Source organism: Nuphar pumila, chromosome 14, assembly GCF_984573655.1.
Source record: "Nuphar pumila chromosome 14, dmNupPumi1.hap1.1, whole genome shotgun sequence".
Lineage (NCBI taxonomy): Eukaryota > Viridiplantae > Streptophyta > Magnoliopsida > Nymphaeales > Nymphaeaceae > Nuphar > Nuphar pumila.
This window is the reverse complement of record NC_143262.1, coordinates 86,776,323-86,795,356: the sequence shown is the minus strand read 5'-3', so window position 1 is coordinate 86,795,356 and position 19,034 is coordinate 86,776,323. Positions and strand designations below refer to the sequence as shown.

The 19,034-nt window shown below is 39.1% G+C and overlaps 1 protein-coding gene across 1 annotated transcript; it reads right to left on the bottom strand.

The window, feature by feature from the left end:
• Positions 1–7,665: 7,665 nt before the first annotated feature.
• On the bottom strand, positions 7,666–18,558 carry LOC149817251 (thioredoxin M5, chloroplastic-like). The gene is made up of 2 exons (XM_089988213.1): positions 18,243–18,558; positions 7,666–8,144 (listed from the first exon to the last, which is right to left on the bottom strand). Exons 1-2 carry the CDS (start codon positions 18,246–18,248, stop codon positions 7,821–7,823), a joined length of 330 nt encoding a protein of 109 aa, XP_089844339.1. The 5' UTR covers positions 18,249–18,558; the 3' UTR covers positions 7,666–7,820.
• Positions 18,559–19,034: the final 476 nt, after the last annotated feature.

The window sequence follows — 19,034 nt, the reverse complement described above, 5'->3', positions numbered from 1 at the left end:
TACGACACGAACCCGTTTAAGCCAAACCCGAACCTGGCTAAGAAGCGGGTTGGCGGGTCGTGTCAGATTTTGCCACCCCTATCAAGAAGTATCAATCCTGAGCAAGATGGAGTTCCACCACCTTATCAAGAATGCTTTAACCACTTGGGCAAGCTCGAACTGGCCATTTTTTTTTTTTAAATAATCCAAAGAACCCTATCACCGACAGCATGTAAGTTGGCATCATTTTGGTAAAATTTTGGAAGTCTCTTCGCGCAGCGGTTAGTATTCTCAGCTTCGACCTTGCGACAAGGGACGCTACCTGTGGGTTTCCAACTTCAACTTTGTGACATTCACAAGTTGCCCCAACCAGATGAGTGAAACCTGGTGGGATAGTTAGACATTTGAGAATTTACTTAATTGCATATGTTTAGGATAAGGACTTATATTAAATAAATGTGGTTGGTAACTTGCTAACCTCAATCTCTTTTATTCATGAGATATTCTGGCTTCAGCCTGAGGCTTCGTTTTGGATCCATCTGAGTTTGAGCATTTGGGTCAGAACCCACATTCAAGATTCGACCCATGTCCGACACCTAAGTTTGGAACCAGGGTTTGCTCAACTAAGTCGGTCTATGGAATTGACCGCATGGTGTTGACAACCCCAACCCGGTTGTGATCAATTGATCGGTTCGATGTTGTGTATCTGATCGAACCCAACCTCAGATTTTCGGGCAAGATCGAGCTGAACCTGACCCGAACCCTGTTATATATTATTTGAACATGCTCAGTGCACCCTGATAGGTCGAATGCCGAACCTGTTGATAAATGCATATCTCATCAATAGGGATGCAGACAAATCATATACAAAGCAGATCATGTTTGATCAAAATTCAAATTATTTGTGATACATCTGAAATTGAATTTGGATCTAATAAAATGAAAATGAATTCAGATCCAAAATATATGTGAATCCAGTAAAAAAATAATAAATAAACACGTGCCCAAGTTACCAACCAATTATCTCTTAAACGTAGAAGAAAGTCATAGACCAAAATACCCTTTCACAAGCACGACCATCGTCCAAAACATTGTTAGAAAGTGATGGGTGTTTTCGTCATTTAGTATATAGCAAAATGGATGGCCAAGCGACGCCGCGGTTTTGTGATCGGAGTAAATGAAACTGCGCCCCAGAATGAGGGTGAGAGAGTCCTTTGGAGAAATATGTGAGGGTATTATCGTAAGTTGAAAGACATCCCCTTAATCAGATGCAATCACATGGCACAAAAATGTGTGCATTAAGCACCCGATCAGTCTTAAGACTTGATGGAGGGCGATCAGGTGCTTAATGCACAAAAATTGTGCCCATGTGATTACACCCGATCCGGACTCTGCGGCGGGCAGGACAATGGTTGGAGTTATCCGAGTGATGCGGAGGAGAGAGAAACCAACGGGTGCCCTTCCGAAGCAGGTTATATGTTCTCCCCTCGAAGACGGTCGTTAGCTACATCATGTGTTTGGAGGTCCCAATGAGCGCCACATATGTAGGCATGTATGGCTCGTATCCCCATGTGTGTCAGCATCAGTTAGCGTCGAAGTTCAATGCAGTTACAAAGACTTAAGTACCCTTTTCTCTATTGGTGTCATAAAACGACGATTCTAGAAAAGGAGCGGTTGCAAGTTATTTAAAACTCAGTCCTTGCATTGCAGGATTATTCGAGAAAGGAATCCTCCTTGAAGAAGGCCATGAACATCAACCCTCTCTTTCTCTTCTCTTTCTGCCTCTGTGCACATCCAGCAGACGATCCTACACTGCTCCATCAAGCACCGACTGACCTGCACACTGACTGTAGCATGGTTCAACTTGATGAGTTGTGGAGTCTGATTCAGAGTTTTTGCCCTTACAGGAGGGGGGGGGTCCGAGGGCTCCTCCCTTACACTTTATTGCATTTTTTTTGAGGCCTTGTATAAATTCTTTCTGTTCTTTCCCTCTTGTAACTGTCGAAAAAAAGCAATAAAGTATTTTGTTTGATCGTGGCGCTCATGTTTTTCCTTTGGTTGTTTCTTGCTCGAGATTTTCGTAACACCCTTTTTCGCAAATTTTTTTTTTCGCTATGTGATTTTCGTAAATCACTACTTGATTTAGCAATTTTTCATTTTTTTTCACTACATGATTTTTGTAAATCGCTACTCGACTTAGCGAGTTGCCATTTTTTTCTACGTGATTTTCCTAAATCGCTACTCGATATAGCGATTTAAAAAAATCGCATAACGATTTGCCATTTTTTTTCGCTATGCGATTTTCATAAATCGCTACTTGATTTTGCGATTTGCCATTTTTTTTGCACTATGCGATTTTCGTAAATCGCTATTGTATGTAAATCGTAAATCGCGATGTCGAACACATCCCCTTTGAGCACGATCTTCGTTGTGATCAGGCTGTAGGCCTCAGCCATCTCGATGGCAGTCTTGAGGTCCGTGATGGAAAAGTCGAAGAGGAGCATGCCATTCACGACATTGGCGGGGAGATGGGTCTTATCACATAGCAAAACATCGAAGGTCGAGATGAAGACCTCGTAGTGCCAAAACCCGACAAATCCTCGCCAAGACTTGAGCGTGCGAACGCCCGTGTTGAGCAGCGTTAGGGTAGCCTAAAAGGCATAACCCTGATCGAAAGTATTGCCGACGTAGGGGTAGACGGATTGTACTTTGAAAGACTTCGTTGTAGGTGTACTGAAGGAAGATTTTGTTGTAGGTATCCCTCGAAGGTGGCGAAAGGGTTGCCATAGTCGGTTGCCCATTGGACGGGGGCAGCATTCCGGCCACTGCTAGCAGAAAGAGGACGATGATCACCATCGGATCGCCGGCTCTTTGCCTCCCTTAATTTCTTTTCTACAGAGAGAGAGAGAGAGAGAGAGAGAGAGAGAGAGAGAGAGAGAGAGAGAGAGAGTTTTACAGTGTTTCACAGATAAGGAAGAAGAAGAAGATGACGACGGAAAGTTCAAACAGAAAAGAAAGAGTGCGTTCATGTTTGTTTCGTTGTTTGGACTTTGAAGAGTTAACATCATCCTCGACTTTCTGGATGAAGGATATTTTTGTCTTTTTTTTGAACCGTCGTTTTCATTTTTTTTAATGGAGGACATTTTTGCCATTTTCTTGAACCGGCGTTTCATGGCAAGAATTGCTAGAAAGGGTACTTAAGTCTTTGCACCCACACTGGACTCCGATGCTAAGTGATGCCGACACACACGGGAATTCGAGCCTCATGTGCTTACATACGTGGCACTCATTGAGACCGTCAAATAACAAAGAGTCCGTCTTCGGGGGAGAACACACACCACCCTCTGGTGCCCTTCGGTTATAAAGAATCTCCTTCGATTGTTGCGCTGTGTGTTTAGTGGACCCCACTCCAGCATATCGGATTCGGTCCAGATGCAAACGAATCCGAGAGTTCTTCTTGGGCCTACGTTGTACAAATTAACAGAACAGATCATACCTGATTTGGTCCAAATTCAAACTGTGCAATAAACCCACAAGATTCGAGTTGGTACCCAAATCACAAAGAGTACTCCAGATCCAGTAAAGGTAGACTGAACTTAAGCTTCTTACATGAAACTGATCCTGTATCCCAATCAACTAAACTACCTAACTACAAAGATAACTTATCTATAAATAAATAAAACCGAATCCTAAATCAAGCAACTTCAAAATCTAACAACTTTCTAAAAAAGATAAAACTTAACCTAAAGATATGGATCATGCACAATCAACCAATATCCAAATATAAATATCTAAATAATACAAGAACTGAAAATCTAAGATGAAATCAAATGAACCCTACTAGACTCGGTTTGCTTTGTTCCTCTCCTACATCATATTTGCATGCACGATTTTATGAGGACCACCTCTTGGATTGGCTGATTATGATGCATAAGCAAGATCTTTTAAGGATTGAAAACCGATGGCTCATAATTCTCATAAATGTTCAAGCATCCAAAATCATATATTTTTTTATAAAAAATACATGACCCGCCAATCATTCCTAATAAATGGATGCATCTGCAAGGCTGGATTCACTAAAAATCCACCCAAAATACCTATTGCATTGGAGTGCTATCTAATGAAGCAAAATTTTATTATTTATTTTCTATTTTTTTTATAGGAATGATTAATAATATTTGAAATAGCATGTCTTAGAAAGTTCCATGGATCCCTCCCTTTATATTTTACCTTGGGGAGGTCAAGTCGACCATGATGATGACAGGTCTAGAAGTTTAACTAACCCCCCCTGAAGTTGTGAACTATAGCGACTTGATGATGATGATGGAACTATTAAATTTAGGTTAAGGTCATGTTAGACTTAGGGTCAGGTTTGGCTTGAGTATCCAACCCAACCTGAACCTAGAATCCTCCAGGTATGAACATATAAAAAGAGCCCACTAAAATATTACTTTAGTCCACTAGAACTTTTTTTTTGAAAGACAAGCTGGGTTAGGCGGACCCCTACCAGAACAACAGCTGCCCCATGTGGCAAAGGGATTCAATCCTGAGCCTTCAACTTGATACAGGACCCCACTTACCACTGGGTTAGTCGACTACAACTTGACCTGATAAACATGTGAGCTATTTCCGGCTAAGATTTTGCTGGCTATCTGCCTAACTGGCTGGCTCAAGTGTTTTCAGTAGGGGTGTCAATGGGTTGGTTTTACCCGGACTAAACCCTGTAAGGTCCGGGTATGGTGACAAATAAGAAGACTTGATTAAGACCCAGGTCCGAACCCGAAGGTTTGATTAATACATGGACCCGACCCAAGTTCCGATTAAGACCTACAAATTTTCAATGTAAAAAATATAAAGAAATATTATTTTACCGGGTATGGTCTGGTTCATGTAGGTCTTATTGGTTTCGAGTATGGTTTCTCTCATAGTAGACCTGATTAGACCTTAGTTTGGACCCGATACCATACCCGAAGATCTGATCCAAATTTGGTTCCACCTGAATTTGAACCAAACCCAACCCATTAACACCCTTAGTTTTATGTCATATGTGGAGAAAAAGTGGAGAAACTGTTACTCACACAAGGGTGGACACGTGCCCACTTTCACCTAAAAATTCAAGTAGGGATTGGCCAAGGTGGTCAGTGCCTACCCTATTAAAAAAGATATGCCCTATTTGTTTGTTTTTTTTGAGTAAAGTATAACTCTCTCTCTCTCATGTGTTAAAGTTTTGTTGATCATTTATTTATGAGCTCCTGCTAAGTGGAAGAGTTCAAATGGTAGAACCAATTCTACCAGATAAGGGGGTGTTTCTTTCTCTCCCCTTTCCTTTTATCTTGTGCTTTTCATTTACTTCCTTAAAAGTGACATCTAATATCTCTCTCTCATACACATTTTTTTAGATCAAGTGATCTGTTGGCATCTTCACCGTCCACAATGTACACAAGGACCATGACATACGAAGCAATGGACGGTCCAATCACTTTGGATCACCTGATCTGCTATTTTTTTTTTCATTTAAAGCTCTCTCTCTCTCAATCATAGTTATAACAATGCATTAGCTTTTAGTAGTAAGGGTTGAAAATGAATCGGATCCAAATTGGACTATACCGTATCCAATTCTAAATCCAAATTGGATGAGTAAAACATGAATTCAAAAGCACATCCAAAGAGGTAAGATTGAAGCAGGATGTAAAATATATGTAGTTAAATTGGATCCGGTGAAAAAAAAAAAAACCCTAAACCTCCTAAGTGCAAAGAAATGCAACCATATTGGATTTGATGCAAATCCAAGTTGGATCTCACTAAAAATAACGATTTGAATCCCATCTGAACACAATGTTAATTTGTTGTGGCAAATGTGAATCCCATCCCAATGTAAATTTAAATCTTACTTTGAAGATTGCATTTGAGAATCAAATGACATCAAATTTTGAACCTTTACTCTAAAAAAAATAGTTAAATTTGGAGCTAGGTATGGGTTTGGTAAGAACCAATATATATATACACACACGCACGCTAACATTATGCATTTGTGCCCACCCTAGCTTAAATTCATGGCTCCGTCCCTGGTTTCACCCTTCAATGTTGTGGCTCTTAAAAATGATAAGGGTTGGAGTACGGTGAGGTTTGGTTTCCCTTACTTTTTCAGCTTTGTGTCAAGGAACACACTCTAGGTATCGAACTCTCAATGTCCATTAACTTGAATGCCTTAATTTGGCGCACCTAACCAGGTGTGCAGATCCCTTTGAGACAAAGGACTAGATATTGACCAGCTCAGTTTGAAGGAGTGAACATCTAAGTTGGTGGTTATAGACCCAGGAGACGTTTGTTACATGATGAGAATGGATCATCAAGTGTCACTACAAGAAAAATGTTAATTAGCGACGAAAATTTGTGACGGATTTTTTTCGTCGCAAATTAGCGACGGATTAGCTAGAGAAAACTTTCTTCATGAATCCGTCGCTAAGTAGCGACGAATTAGCGATGAAAGTTTTCTCTAGCTAATCCGTCGCTAATTAGCGACGGATTAACGACAACAATTGTTTCGTCGCTAATTCTCAATACAAGAAAACATTTTAGCGAGGGATTTAGCGAGGGAATTTTTCTGTCGCTAATCCATCGCTAATTAGCGACGGATTAGCGACAGAAAAATTTCCTCGCTAAATCCCTCGCTAATTTTCGATTTAAACCGAGCGCGAAATTTTCCCTCTCTCCCTGTTCGAAATTTTAATCGATCGCGCTCGATTTAAACCGACTTTTTCGGAGGACGTCGACGTCGAAGAGCGCGTTGGAGAGCATGTACATGAGAGTGGAGGACGGCGACGCCGGTTCACGGAGGACGACGACGCCGGTTCACGGAGGACGGCGACGCTGGTTAATCACGGAGGATGACGGCAACGCCGGTTCACGGAAGATGATGGCGCCGGTTCATAGACGGCGCCGACGCCGGAGAGCATCGATTCACGAAGGACGGCGACGCCGGAGGACGGTCGGCGATCGCTGGAGGACGTCGGCGTCGGTTCACGAGGGACGACGACGCCGGTTCACGGAGGGCGGCGACGCTGGTTCACGGAGGATGACGGCGACGCCGGTTCACGGAAGATGATGGCACCGGTTCATGGAGGACGGCGACGCCGAAGAGCATAGGTTCACGGCGGACGACGGCGACGCCGGTTCACGGAGGATGACGACGCCGGTTCACGGAGGACGACGATGCCTGTCGGGTGCGGTATAAGTCCGGCTTATTGCTGCCGGAATACCGCCCGACATGGATCATTTTTTTTATTTTTTATTTTTTTTTAAATTTAGCGACGGATTAGCGACGGATAATATCCGTCGCTAATCTGTCACAAATTAGCGACGAAATTAACGACAGATAAGTTTTTTCGCTAATTAGCGAGCAAAAATTCGCGATGGCCTTTATCCATCGCTAATCCGTCGCTAAACTGTTTAGCGACGGATTAACGATGGATATAAGCCGTCGCTAATCCACGATTTTCTTGTAGTGTGTATAAAAATCCCCTAGTTGATGAAGCCATTTAATTTTATGACCAATGTGTGGAACTGGACCCGGATATATGTTCCAAGATACCGGTATTGGGCAAATGAGATCCAACTAAGCTTGGAACACAATATGATATATCAGTCCTACATAACCAATTACAACAAAATGGAAGGCTTAACTAATATTCAGCATTTTGACAATATATTGAGCATCAATTTAAGTTACAATGATACAAAAATTACATAAGTAGCACGTTGTATTAAGATATAACAATAGTTTAAGTAGTCACATAATATCCCATCTTGATCAAAGTAATTACTGCAAATTCTTCTTTATCTTATAAGTATTTCTCTATGGTAGTAGTCAAGGTGGATTTGGGCACTGCTCCTATAATAATCTCCTTCTTCTCTCCGTTATTGAACATCAATACTGTGGGGATGCTTCTAATTCCATACTGAGTAGCAATGGCAGGAAAATCATCAGTATTGAGCTTGAAGCAGGCGACCCTCCCGGCGTAATCCTTTGCCAATTCATCGACCACAGGGGCGATCATCCGGCAGGGTCCGCACCATGGAGCCCAGAACTCGACTAAGACCGGCGTCTTGCTCTCAATGACCGAACTGTTCCAGCCTGATTCAGTGGCCACCAAAACTGCATTCCGCTGTGCTCTTGAATCAGTATGGTTTGACTAGGTTGAGTTTGATTTGGCAATTGAAAATAACTTGTCTTCTAGGGTTTATGCCATTATCTTATAATGCTGAACATAACAAACCTACCTACTCATTTGGTTGATTTTGATCTAGTGCTCCAACAATTTATTCAATTATTGTTTAATGTTAAGCTATAGATGATTAATCATTTTGAGTTGTTGTGATTTGGACCTCAATTGGGGAAACCAATTATATATATATATATATATATAAGAACTGAACATGTTAGGCACCATTTCTCATTCTGCCCCCATAGCTTTAAGTGTTTTATGGTAGATCTGAACCGTTATATGTGTTTACCATGCTCGATTTAGTGAGAATTGACTCTTGGATCCTGTTTTTTCAACAAAAAAATATGTTTTCCTGAACCAGAAAAAACTGGTACTTTCATAGCCATTGATTTTATCTCCAAAAAAACCTTTATAAAGGTCAGATTCTGGCGATCCAAAAGCCGGTTCCCACTAAACAAAACCTATAGATCACATCTAAGGTGTTAGATGTGAAAAAAAATGCTTAAAACTAAAAATTTTGTAGGGACCTAACAAGACCTAATCACAAAAAAGGCCTAAGGAACACATTACTCTCTATATATAAGGTTCCATATTTTGATTGTACATACAATCTAGTTGGAATCTCATGAATAAAGTTGTTTTGATTCAATCTACACCATTGGGTTTTGAACTTGCAACTTCCCAATACAAGGTGACGTGCACTCACTACTCCTACCAGACAACTAAATAAAACAAAGTTTGCTAGGTTGTTATATATAGAGTAAGTGGTAGCTGCACAATCCGTAGGTGTTCAGCTACCAGTGGAGTTTTGCTGAGTGTCCATCGCACATGTGATGACGTTCAGCATTTTTTTCACAAAAAATGCTGAAAACCATAAAAAATTACATAAAAAAGATTTTACCGACAGTTCTAAAGCACAAAGGTCCAAGTTCCTTTGAGACATACTGCCGCTAAAAACTTTTTTAAAATACCAAGCGCATCCTTTAGGGGGGGTGTTAGCGGCACTTTTGATGCAAAAGCGCCACTAATGCTAAAAAACCCCAAAACTAATTTTTTTTCATTCTTTGAACTGTTTTTGCGTGCTGGCTGTCCATCACATGCGACACCGTGATTCCATTGTATATGTGCACGTATTGCGCAACTATCACTTTTTTGTTATATATATATATATATAAAAGTTTGAGAGAAAAGCTTTAAATAAGGAAAATGACTTGGTGGCCATCATGCCGGATTAAATGAAAAAAACAAAATAAAAAAGTATCGTGGAACTTTGTAAACGTGGCAGCACAGCATTAGGGCAAAAGTTCCAAAATCAATATGTGATCACCATATCAAATTATCATAATCTACAACTAATCATGATTTATAATCAAATCCATTACTCTCAGCATTTAATATACTATTTACTATTACCTGATGAGTAGAAAGTTGGTAGATAGCTTAATTATGGACCTGTGTTTAACACTAGTTCTTATTTGGGCAAGGCTTGAAACCAAGTTCATGAACTCCTACACTACTATTAACAAGACACAAATTTCGAGAACCCTAATATTTTTAAATCGCAAATCTGGTATAACTTTTTTTTTTTTTAAATTTATAACCAAAAGAAACCCCATCCTGAAGGAAGACTTGGTTGCGCTGGCTCAGCAAGACATCCATATAAGATCATTGTGTCTGCAACATAAAACTTCGAACCCAGAACCCCTACTCCCGGGGTCTTTGCTACACATTGCCTTGTGCTGAGGGGTGACACTTATGAGAATCAACCCTTAACCGCCCGTCAAGCAGCCAATGCTCTACTCCACCACCCCACTAGGCCAACCCTCTTAGGCTATTGTGGTATCACTTAATGTTGGATGTAAGAAAATGAGAGTAAATAATTCAAAGAAGAAAGTAATTTGGAGACCACTCCCTTTATGAAATACTTTTTTAACTTTGATGATGTGGAATAGTCTCATATTGTAGAATCACAAAATGGTGGTAGGGTTTATATCCTACTTGGTGATTCAATCACTTGTTTTAAAGAACAAGGAGATGGTATGGTAACCACACACATACACGCGCGCCCGCCAGCCCGTCGCAACGTGTCGAGCCGAGCCGAGCCAGGTTCGGGTTTGGGTAATTGGCTCTTATGGGCCATATTTATTAATCTAAGTCCAATGCTTTTTTTGTCCTGCATTAATTGTTTTATTTTGATTAAATAAAGAGAAAAAAATGGATAACTGATCATTCCGTTGAGGGGTCACGTCACTTCGTAATGGATATCAGATTTCTTCCACATTTTTAGTATTCGTTCAGGGATTATAAAACGTGGTTAGAGGGTTGCGGTTACGCATATGCTAGTGACTCTCGAGACCTTTTATTTTCTCTATTCCTGCTTCTCTCTTACCTCTCTGAAAGGCTTTTGCCGAAAAAGGGAGTTCTGCAACAGTAGTTCATAGAAGTTGTTTTCGAAGGGTGATCTGCCATCGGAGTGCACCGATCCAGATCGCCGAGACTATTATATCCTAGGGGAAGGATGTCGACCCTTTTTGCACCGTATGTGAAGGAAAATCTTCTCTAAGGAGAGTATCTTTATACGTCTTAGCCAATTTTAGAATATTAACATGTTTTCATTATTTTTCTTATTCCGTTCTATGCATATGTTTGATCTGTTGTCCTCGTCTGAATTTTGGTTTAAAATGAAACATGACATGATTGAACCCTGTTACGGTTTGAATCAATGGTTTAACATGCATATCATGTTGATTTATTATTTGATTTGCTTTATGATACTGTGTTTAACTCTAGCAGTCTTAGAGAAGATTCTAAGCATATCGATTTCATCTAGTTTTATATCGAAAGTAGACATGTCCGGTATGTCTGAAAAGTTTTCCGGTCAGAATTTCAAGTGTTGGCAACAACGTATAAAAATCTGGTTCACGACTATAAGCTTGATTTCTGTTCTGGAGTTCAAATGCCCTACGTATTTTTATACTGATCCTGATCCCGCTATTGTGATTGTGGCTGTAGAGTGAAAAGAGAATGATGGTATATGTCGTGGTTGCATTCTGTTGGCTCTATCCAACACTTTGTTTGACGTATATAGTTCCTCCTCTACCACTGCTAAAGCTCTATGAGATCAACTTGACAAAAAGTATAATACCGAAGACCAAGGTCTTGAAAAGTACTCTGTTGCCAAGTTTCTAAAATATCAAATGGTTGAGGGCAAGTCGGTCACTAAACATGCACATGAGTTTCTACTATTGCTTCATAGTTTGGCTGAGCCAGATATGAAACTTCCTGAGAAGTTTCAAGTAATGACCATCATGAAAAAATTTCCTAAGTCTTGGGTAGACTTTGGTATGTCTCTCAAGCACCGTAAATGAAAGATTTCCTTGGATGATCTTATGGTAGCCATAGTCATTGAAGAAGAGCATACAAGTCAGAAATAAGTTGTGATGCCAACTGAACAACCTAAAGTTATGACCAGATCTTTTAAAGGCAAGGGCAAAAAAGGTAAACCTGTAATGAAAAACCAATTCAAACTCAAGGCCAAAATCCAGAAAAAGACAAAGAACAAACCATGCTGGAACTATGGACAGGTTGGGCACTGGGCCAAGGGATGTCCTTTCAAGAAGTCCAAGGTTCATGAGACCACAGATGATACTCCTCAAGTCAATATGGTGACTGAGGTCGTTGAGACCAGTGATGGGTATGCTTCTGTTAACCTTCAAATCTATCATGTTTATGAGCCAACTTAGTAGTTGGTTGACACTGGGGCTAATGCCCACATTTGTATTGATAAGTTTGTCTTTGTCTCTTACCAAGCTGTTGCAGGCAGATCCGTGACTATGGGCAACTCCACGACTGCAAAGGTGTTGAAGATTGCACGCAAAGACCTGAAGTTTCTTTCAAGACGAGTTCTATCTCTACACAAAGTGCACCATGTGCCTGTAGTTAGAAGGAATATTTTAAGTGGCTCATGTCTAGTTAGAGAGGGTTATGAGTTTAACTTTAAATGTAATAAAGTTGTTATTTTGCATTCTGAAACATTCATTGGCAAAAAGTATTTAGATGACGGTTTGTTTAAACTTCGTGTTGAACATGTTTGCAGTAATAAATTAGAGAATGATATTTCTCTTGATTTATTGTCTAAGGTTGCTTACAATATAGAATCATCTGATTTGTGGTGTAATAGATTGGGTCATGTGAATTTTAATTTTGTAAAATGCATGATGAACTTGAAGATGATTTCTGAACATTCTATAGATAAAACTAAAAAATATGAAATTTGTGTGTAAGCAAAATAATGTAGAAAACCATTCCATACGATTGTTAGAGATTCTGAAATATTGGATTTGGTGCACATAGATATCTGTGAGTTTAATAGAGTGTTAACTATAAATCATAAAAAATACTTTATCACTTTTATAGATGATTGCATTAAATAATATTATGTGTATCTGCTAAAATCAAAAGATGTAGGTTTTGATAAGTTTTTTATTTTTAAGAATGAAGCAGAAACAAAAATTGGTAGCAAATTTAAAAGATCGAGGTCTGATAGGGGAGAAGAATATACGTCTAACAAATTAGATTAATATTGTCAATCTGTTGGCAAAGTTCATGAGTTTACTGCTCCATATTCTCCTCAATCTAATGGGATTGTAAAAAGAAAGAATATAACCATAACTGACATGATAAATGCTCTACTTGAGAGTTCTGAATTACCTACCTATATGTGGGAGGATGCTCTGAATACGACTTGCCATATTCTGAATAGAGTTCTCCATAAGTATAAGGATGGTAGACCATTTGAACTCTGAAGAAATAGAAAATCTAGCTTAAAATACCTCAAAGTGTGGGGGTACCTTGCAAAGGTACTTGTCCCAAAGCACAACAGAAAGAAGCTAGGTCCTAAAACTATAGATGTTGTCTTTTGGGGTTATGTAGAGAACAACTATGCCTATAAGTTCTTACGAATTAAGTCAGAGATATCTAGCATAGATGTAAACTCTATTATTGAGCTTCGAGAATCTACATTCTTCGAGGATGTATTGCCCATAAAAGTTGGTGTACGTCAGAATCTTTCTTCATAAGATATACCTTCAACTTTTGGTTTCATTCTCGAACATGTGGAAAGGATGACAAATGTGAGGGTTGAGCCATCTTGTTTCCACTGTAGACCAAATGAGTCTAAGGAAGTGGTTGAACCAAGAAGGAGCAAGAGACCACGAATTACCAAGGATTTAGAAAGTGATTATATCACTTACTTTATGGAGGATGATCCTCTCACTTTCTGAGATACAATGACTTCACCTGAAGCAAGGCATTGGGAAGAATCCATAAAGAGTAAAATGAACTCCATTGTCTCTAATGACACTTGAGAATTGGTTGACCTTCCGAGTGGTTGCGCGACTATTGGGTGCAAATGGATCTTTAAGAAGAAGTTAAAATCAGATGAATCCATTAATAAGTAAAAGGCTAAACTAGTTGCCAAGGGGTTCAAACAAAATGAAGAAATAGATTATTTTCATACCTATTCTCCAGTTACAGAGATGACCACAATTAGGTTGCTTATTGCATTGACTTTTATTTATGATCTCACGGTCCATCAAATGGACGTGAAGACTGCATTTTTACATGGCGATCTGAAGAAGAAATCTATATAGATTAATTTGATGGTTTTATGGCTTCTGGTAATGAAAATAAAGTTTGTAGACTTGTTAAGTCATTATATGAACTAAAACAAGCCCCTAAACAATGGCATGAGAAATTTGATAAAGCTATTTTATCATTTGACTTAATTGTCAATGAATCTGATAAATGTATTTATTGTAAAGTTAAAAGTGAAGCATGTATCATTTTATGCTTATATGCAGATGACATTCTATTGTTTGGTTCCAATATGAGAATTGTGAATGAGACGAAGTTGTTTCTTAGTAGTAAATTTGAGATGAAGGATATGGGTATTGCAACTGTGATCTTAGGCTTAAAGTTGACTCGGTCAGCTAATGGTATAGTTATTTTTCAATCTCACTATGTTGAGAAAATACTTGAGAAATTTGGCTATGACAAATGAAGATCAGTAGCAACTCCATATGACCCTTCTACTCATCTTTATAAGAATACAACTGAGGTTTCTATGTCCCAATTAAGGTATTCTCAGATTATTGAAAGTTTGATGTATCTTGCAAATTGCACGAGACCGAATATTTCATTTTCTGTGACAAAATTAAGTAGATACACAAGTTGTCCAATTCGCACTCTTTGAAAGGCATTGGACATGGTACTTAGGTACCTGAAATAAACTATTTTCTTGAGTTTGCATTACAAGAGATTCACTAACGTACTTGAGGGATATAGTGATGCAAGCTGGATTGCCATGAACTCTCAGAGTTATGGCGTAACAGGGTATGTATTTACCTTGGGTGGCAGCGCAGTTGTCTAGAGGCCAATAAAGCAGACCATCTTGTCACAATCTACTTTTGAGGCTAAGCTTTGTGCTTTAGATATCACAGGAATGTAAGCTGAATGGTTAAAGGGACTTCTAAAGAAACTTTCTTTAATGAGCAAACCAATTCTTGTGATATCTGTGCTTTATGAAAATATGGCCAAAATTGTAAAGATTAAAAGCATAAAATATAATAAAAAATAGAAAAAGACACATCCAAGTCAGAATAAAATCTGTAAGGGAACTGGTGTCTCAGTTAGTGGTTGCTGTGAACTATGTTGGATCCAAAGAGAATACATCTGATCCATTAATGAAAGGACTAGATAAGTCATTAGTCCTGAAATCCAGAGAGAGGATGAGACTGAAATCCATTAGTAGTTCATCTATAGTGGCAACCCAACCTATCTGAGTTGAGATCCCACAAAATAGGTTTAATGAGGTAATAACAAGTTGTAGGGTGAACTGGACAACACCTTCTTAATGTGATACTATGTATCTGTGACCTTTTTCCTGATTACTCTGGAAATGTGTTATAGCTGCAAGTAAAGGAAGAGTGAAAACTCTGAAAGGGTTCAAAGCCTTCTAGGCGAGATGTTAGCAGTGCATCTCTGGAGAAGCCCACCTATGTGAGTGTGACTGTGTGGTCGCAGTTTAAGGAATTGGGTTATTCTTGAAGTCACTCATGAAACAGGATTCAGGCGCATGGCCTTTTACGCGCCGCTGCCCTTAAAGATTATAACCAGAACCTTTATCATGTTGTTGCTAATGGATACTCCTACACCAAAAGTTAAAGTTCAAGTATTTAGTTCACTTCGTTCCTGTGGGGGTAAAGTTAGCCAACTAAGGTAGTGGTTCAAACTAAAATGTATCATTACTGAAAGCATGATATGTTCTGCTTCGGATTACTCCAGCTTGCATCTTAGTTTTCTTTTGTTTTCATTCTTTGAATTTGTAGAGGAATGTTGGATGTAAGAAGAGATGAGTAAATAATTCAAAGAAGAAAGCAATTTGAGGACTACTCCCTTTATGGAGTACTTTTTGGATTTTGATGATGTGGAATAGTCCCATATTGTAGAATAAAAAAATGGTGGTGGGCTTTATATCATACTTAGTGATTCAATCATTTGTTCCAAAGAACAAGGGTATGGTATGGTAACCACACACACGTGTGTGCGCACCCGCCCACCGCGTCGAGCCAGGCCTGGTTCAGGTAATTGGCCTTTTAGGGCCATATCCATTAATCTAAGTCTAATGTTTTTTTTGTCTCGCATTAATGGTTTCATTTGGATTAAATAAAAGGGAAAAAAATGGATAACGGATCATTCCGTTGATGGGTCACGCCACTTCATAATGGGTATCGAATCTCTTCTACATTTTTAGTATCCGTTCAGATATTATAAAACGTGGTTAAAGGGCTGCGGTTACGCATACGCTAGTGACTCTCAAGACCTTTTGTTTTCTTTATCCCTACTCTCTCTTACCTCTCTAAAGGGCGTTTGCCGGAAAGGAGAGTTCTGCAACAGTCGTTCATAGAAGTTATTTTCGAAAGGTGATCTACCATCGAAGTGCACCTATCCAGTTCGCCGAGGCTATTGTATCTTGGGGGAAGGACGCCAGATCCTTTTTGCATCATATGTGGGGGCGAATCTTCTCTCAGAGGAGTATCTTTATACACTTTAGCCTATTGCAGAATATTAACATGTTTTCATTATTGTTCTTATTATGTTCTATGCATATGTTTGATCTGTTGTCCTCGTCTGCATTTTGGTTTAAAACGAAACATGACATGATTGAACCTTGTTACGGTTTGAATCAATGGTTTAACATGCATATCATGTTGATTTATTATCTGATTTGCTTCATGATATTGTGTTTGACTCTAACACTTAAAACATGACCATTCCACTTTGCTATAGATTGCTATCATTTGAAACATGACCACTTGAACTTTCAATATTTCTAATAGTAAAGAGTCATCAAATTCATGAAATTCCTTATGTTTTCCCCTATATGACAGGGACACGTCATTTTGGTGGTGTCCTTGGTGACAGGAACGAACACTCTAGGACATGTGGACACTTACGTACATGCAATATTTTAATATTAGTTTAATATTTTTTTAGACTTCAATGAATTTCATAATACACGCAGACAGACTGGCTTTAATGCCAAATAGACATGTCAATGGATTGGATGTTATCCCAAATCCTACACTAATCTGAATCCAATTAGTAGGATTCTATAAGAATGTAAAAAAGTTATTGGGTCAGACATGGAATATCATGAAGCAAATCAGATAATGCAACCCGATAACTACCTGAATCCGGATATCACTTATATGGGTGGATCAAGGTCGACCCCAACCCGACCATAATGCAAAATTCCAAAAGAACTTGCAAATCTAAACTTGCCATTTTTTACTCTAACCAAACCATAGAGAGAGGAGAGTTTAAAACTCAAAACAAGAAAAAAAAAGGTTAATAGATCAAATTACCATTTGAAGTTATCAAAATTGTGAGGGGCATATATCAAAATTTGTCACATTCAAGCAAGACTAACCAAGGTCCTGATGCCACCATGGTGCGTTTGGACGCTGCTGGAAAATCTAGATATTCTTAGAAAAAATATCTTGAACTTCCTGTAATTCTAAGATTCCTGCTACTGGTACCAATGGGGGCTCCGCTTGTCTGGTAAGAGCAGCTAGTGCACGTCGCCTTGTATTGGGTGTTAGGTTCAAAACCCAATGGTTTAGTTGTATAACTGATAAGGGTGTCTAATCTCAGCTTGCCTTAAAAAAAAAACGATTCCTGCTACTGGTAAAGATCATTGACAGCAAGGAAATTCTCGATTTCAGTTCCCTGTTTCTAATATCTTTCAGAATATAAAAAATAACCCACAAAATTCTAGATTTTGCAATATAAGGGTGATTGTAGGATTTAGGATACACACCCAATTATCTAGAAAATTGGTGATGAGTTGGGAAATTCCATTGTTCTCCTACAATTGCAATGAACATTGTCCACCACCAAACTTATAATTTGGCATCACCAATCACAAGATTGCTTCCCTGAGGGCAAGGGGTGGGCCACAGGCTTACACGAGACCGCCACTAGATCTCTGATCCTGAGGATGGTTTCCCCATTCTTCATAAAAAAAAATCATAAGATTGCTTTTAATCATCAATATGTGTCACCATAATATGAGAACTAATGTGTTAACCACAATTTTCATGGATTTTTTGTTTTTTTCTCTTAAATCTAACCGTTCAGATATGATCTACATGCTTGGTTTTATAAGAACCAGCCCTTGAATCATCGATTTTGATGCATAAGCGGGATTTTTTGAAGGCGTTTATAAAATCAATGGCTCATAATCTTCATAAATATTCAAGCATTCAAAAAATCATATTTTTTTTCATGGAAAATACACTATCCTGATTCCTAGCAAATTCACCATGTCAAGCACATCCACATGGTTGGATTTGTAAAAAAGTGTTGAAAATGCTCATATGTTTAGCTCTCATATTCTAGAACTTGTGTATATATATAAAGAGAGAGAGAGAGAGAGAGAGAGAGAGAGAGAGAGAGAGAGAGAGAGAGAGAGACCTTCATCAATGGGCGATTGAGATTTGCACACAACACGTGAGCTCCGGTTCCTGCTGATGCTTGGAAGCACCAAGCGAGACGAAGAAAACTAATAAGAGGAAGAAGGAGAAGGGGAGGATGACAACCTCAGCCTTTGGAATGTCGGCAGGTTGAGGAGGTTCTCTTTGGCAGATGATGGGAAGGAAAAACACAGGATGGCGCTACCCTTAAGACACACCTCCATAGCTGCAAATCTTTTGTTTTCTTCTTTTTTTTCTCTTTCTGGCTTAATTCAACAATTATGAGTTGGAGGAGGAAGAGATGCTATCTTGTTCTCATTTTGTGACTCTTTTTGGTTTGGGAATATCATGGTGGGTAGTGTTCCTATGGTTGAGGCTAAGATTGTGAGGTGCGTGTGTTTTCATGAATCGAATGGATGAGATGAACCCAAGCACAAGTTACTGACCATGGTCAGTATCCAACATGGTGGAGAGCTTGAACAGTATGGCCTTTTTTTGGTGCAAATGATTTTGAAGGCTTACCGAGATCACCATTCATGGCAAAGTATCCTAGCCACACAAAAAATTCTAGCCTATAAAATTCTACAGTTTGAGAGAGAGAGAGAGAGAGAATATGGCATGTACACCGTGCACGTGACTTAATAAGCACCTCCCTCTATTATACAATGACAGGTTTTTGATTGGTAGAACCCTTGAGGTCTCCCCGCAGAATTGCACCATCATTTGCCCTTGCCATGGTTCTCTAGATGCAACAAACACCTCATGTGGACTGTCATCTATAGTCACAAATATT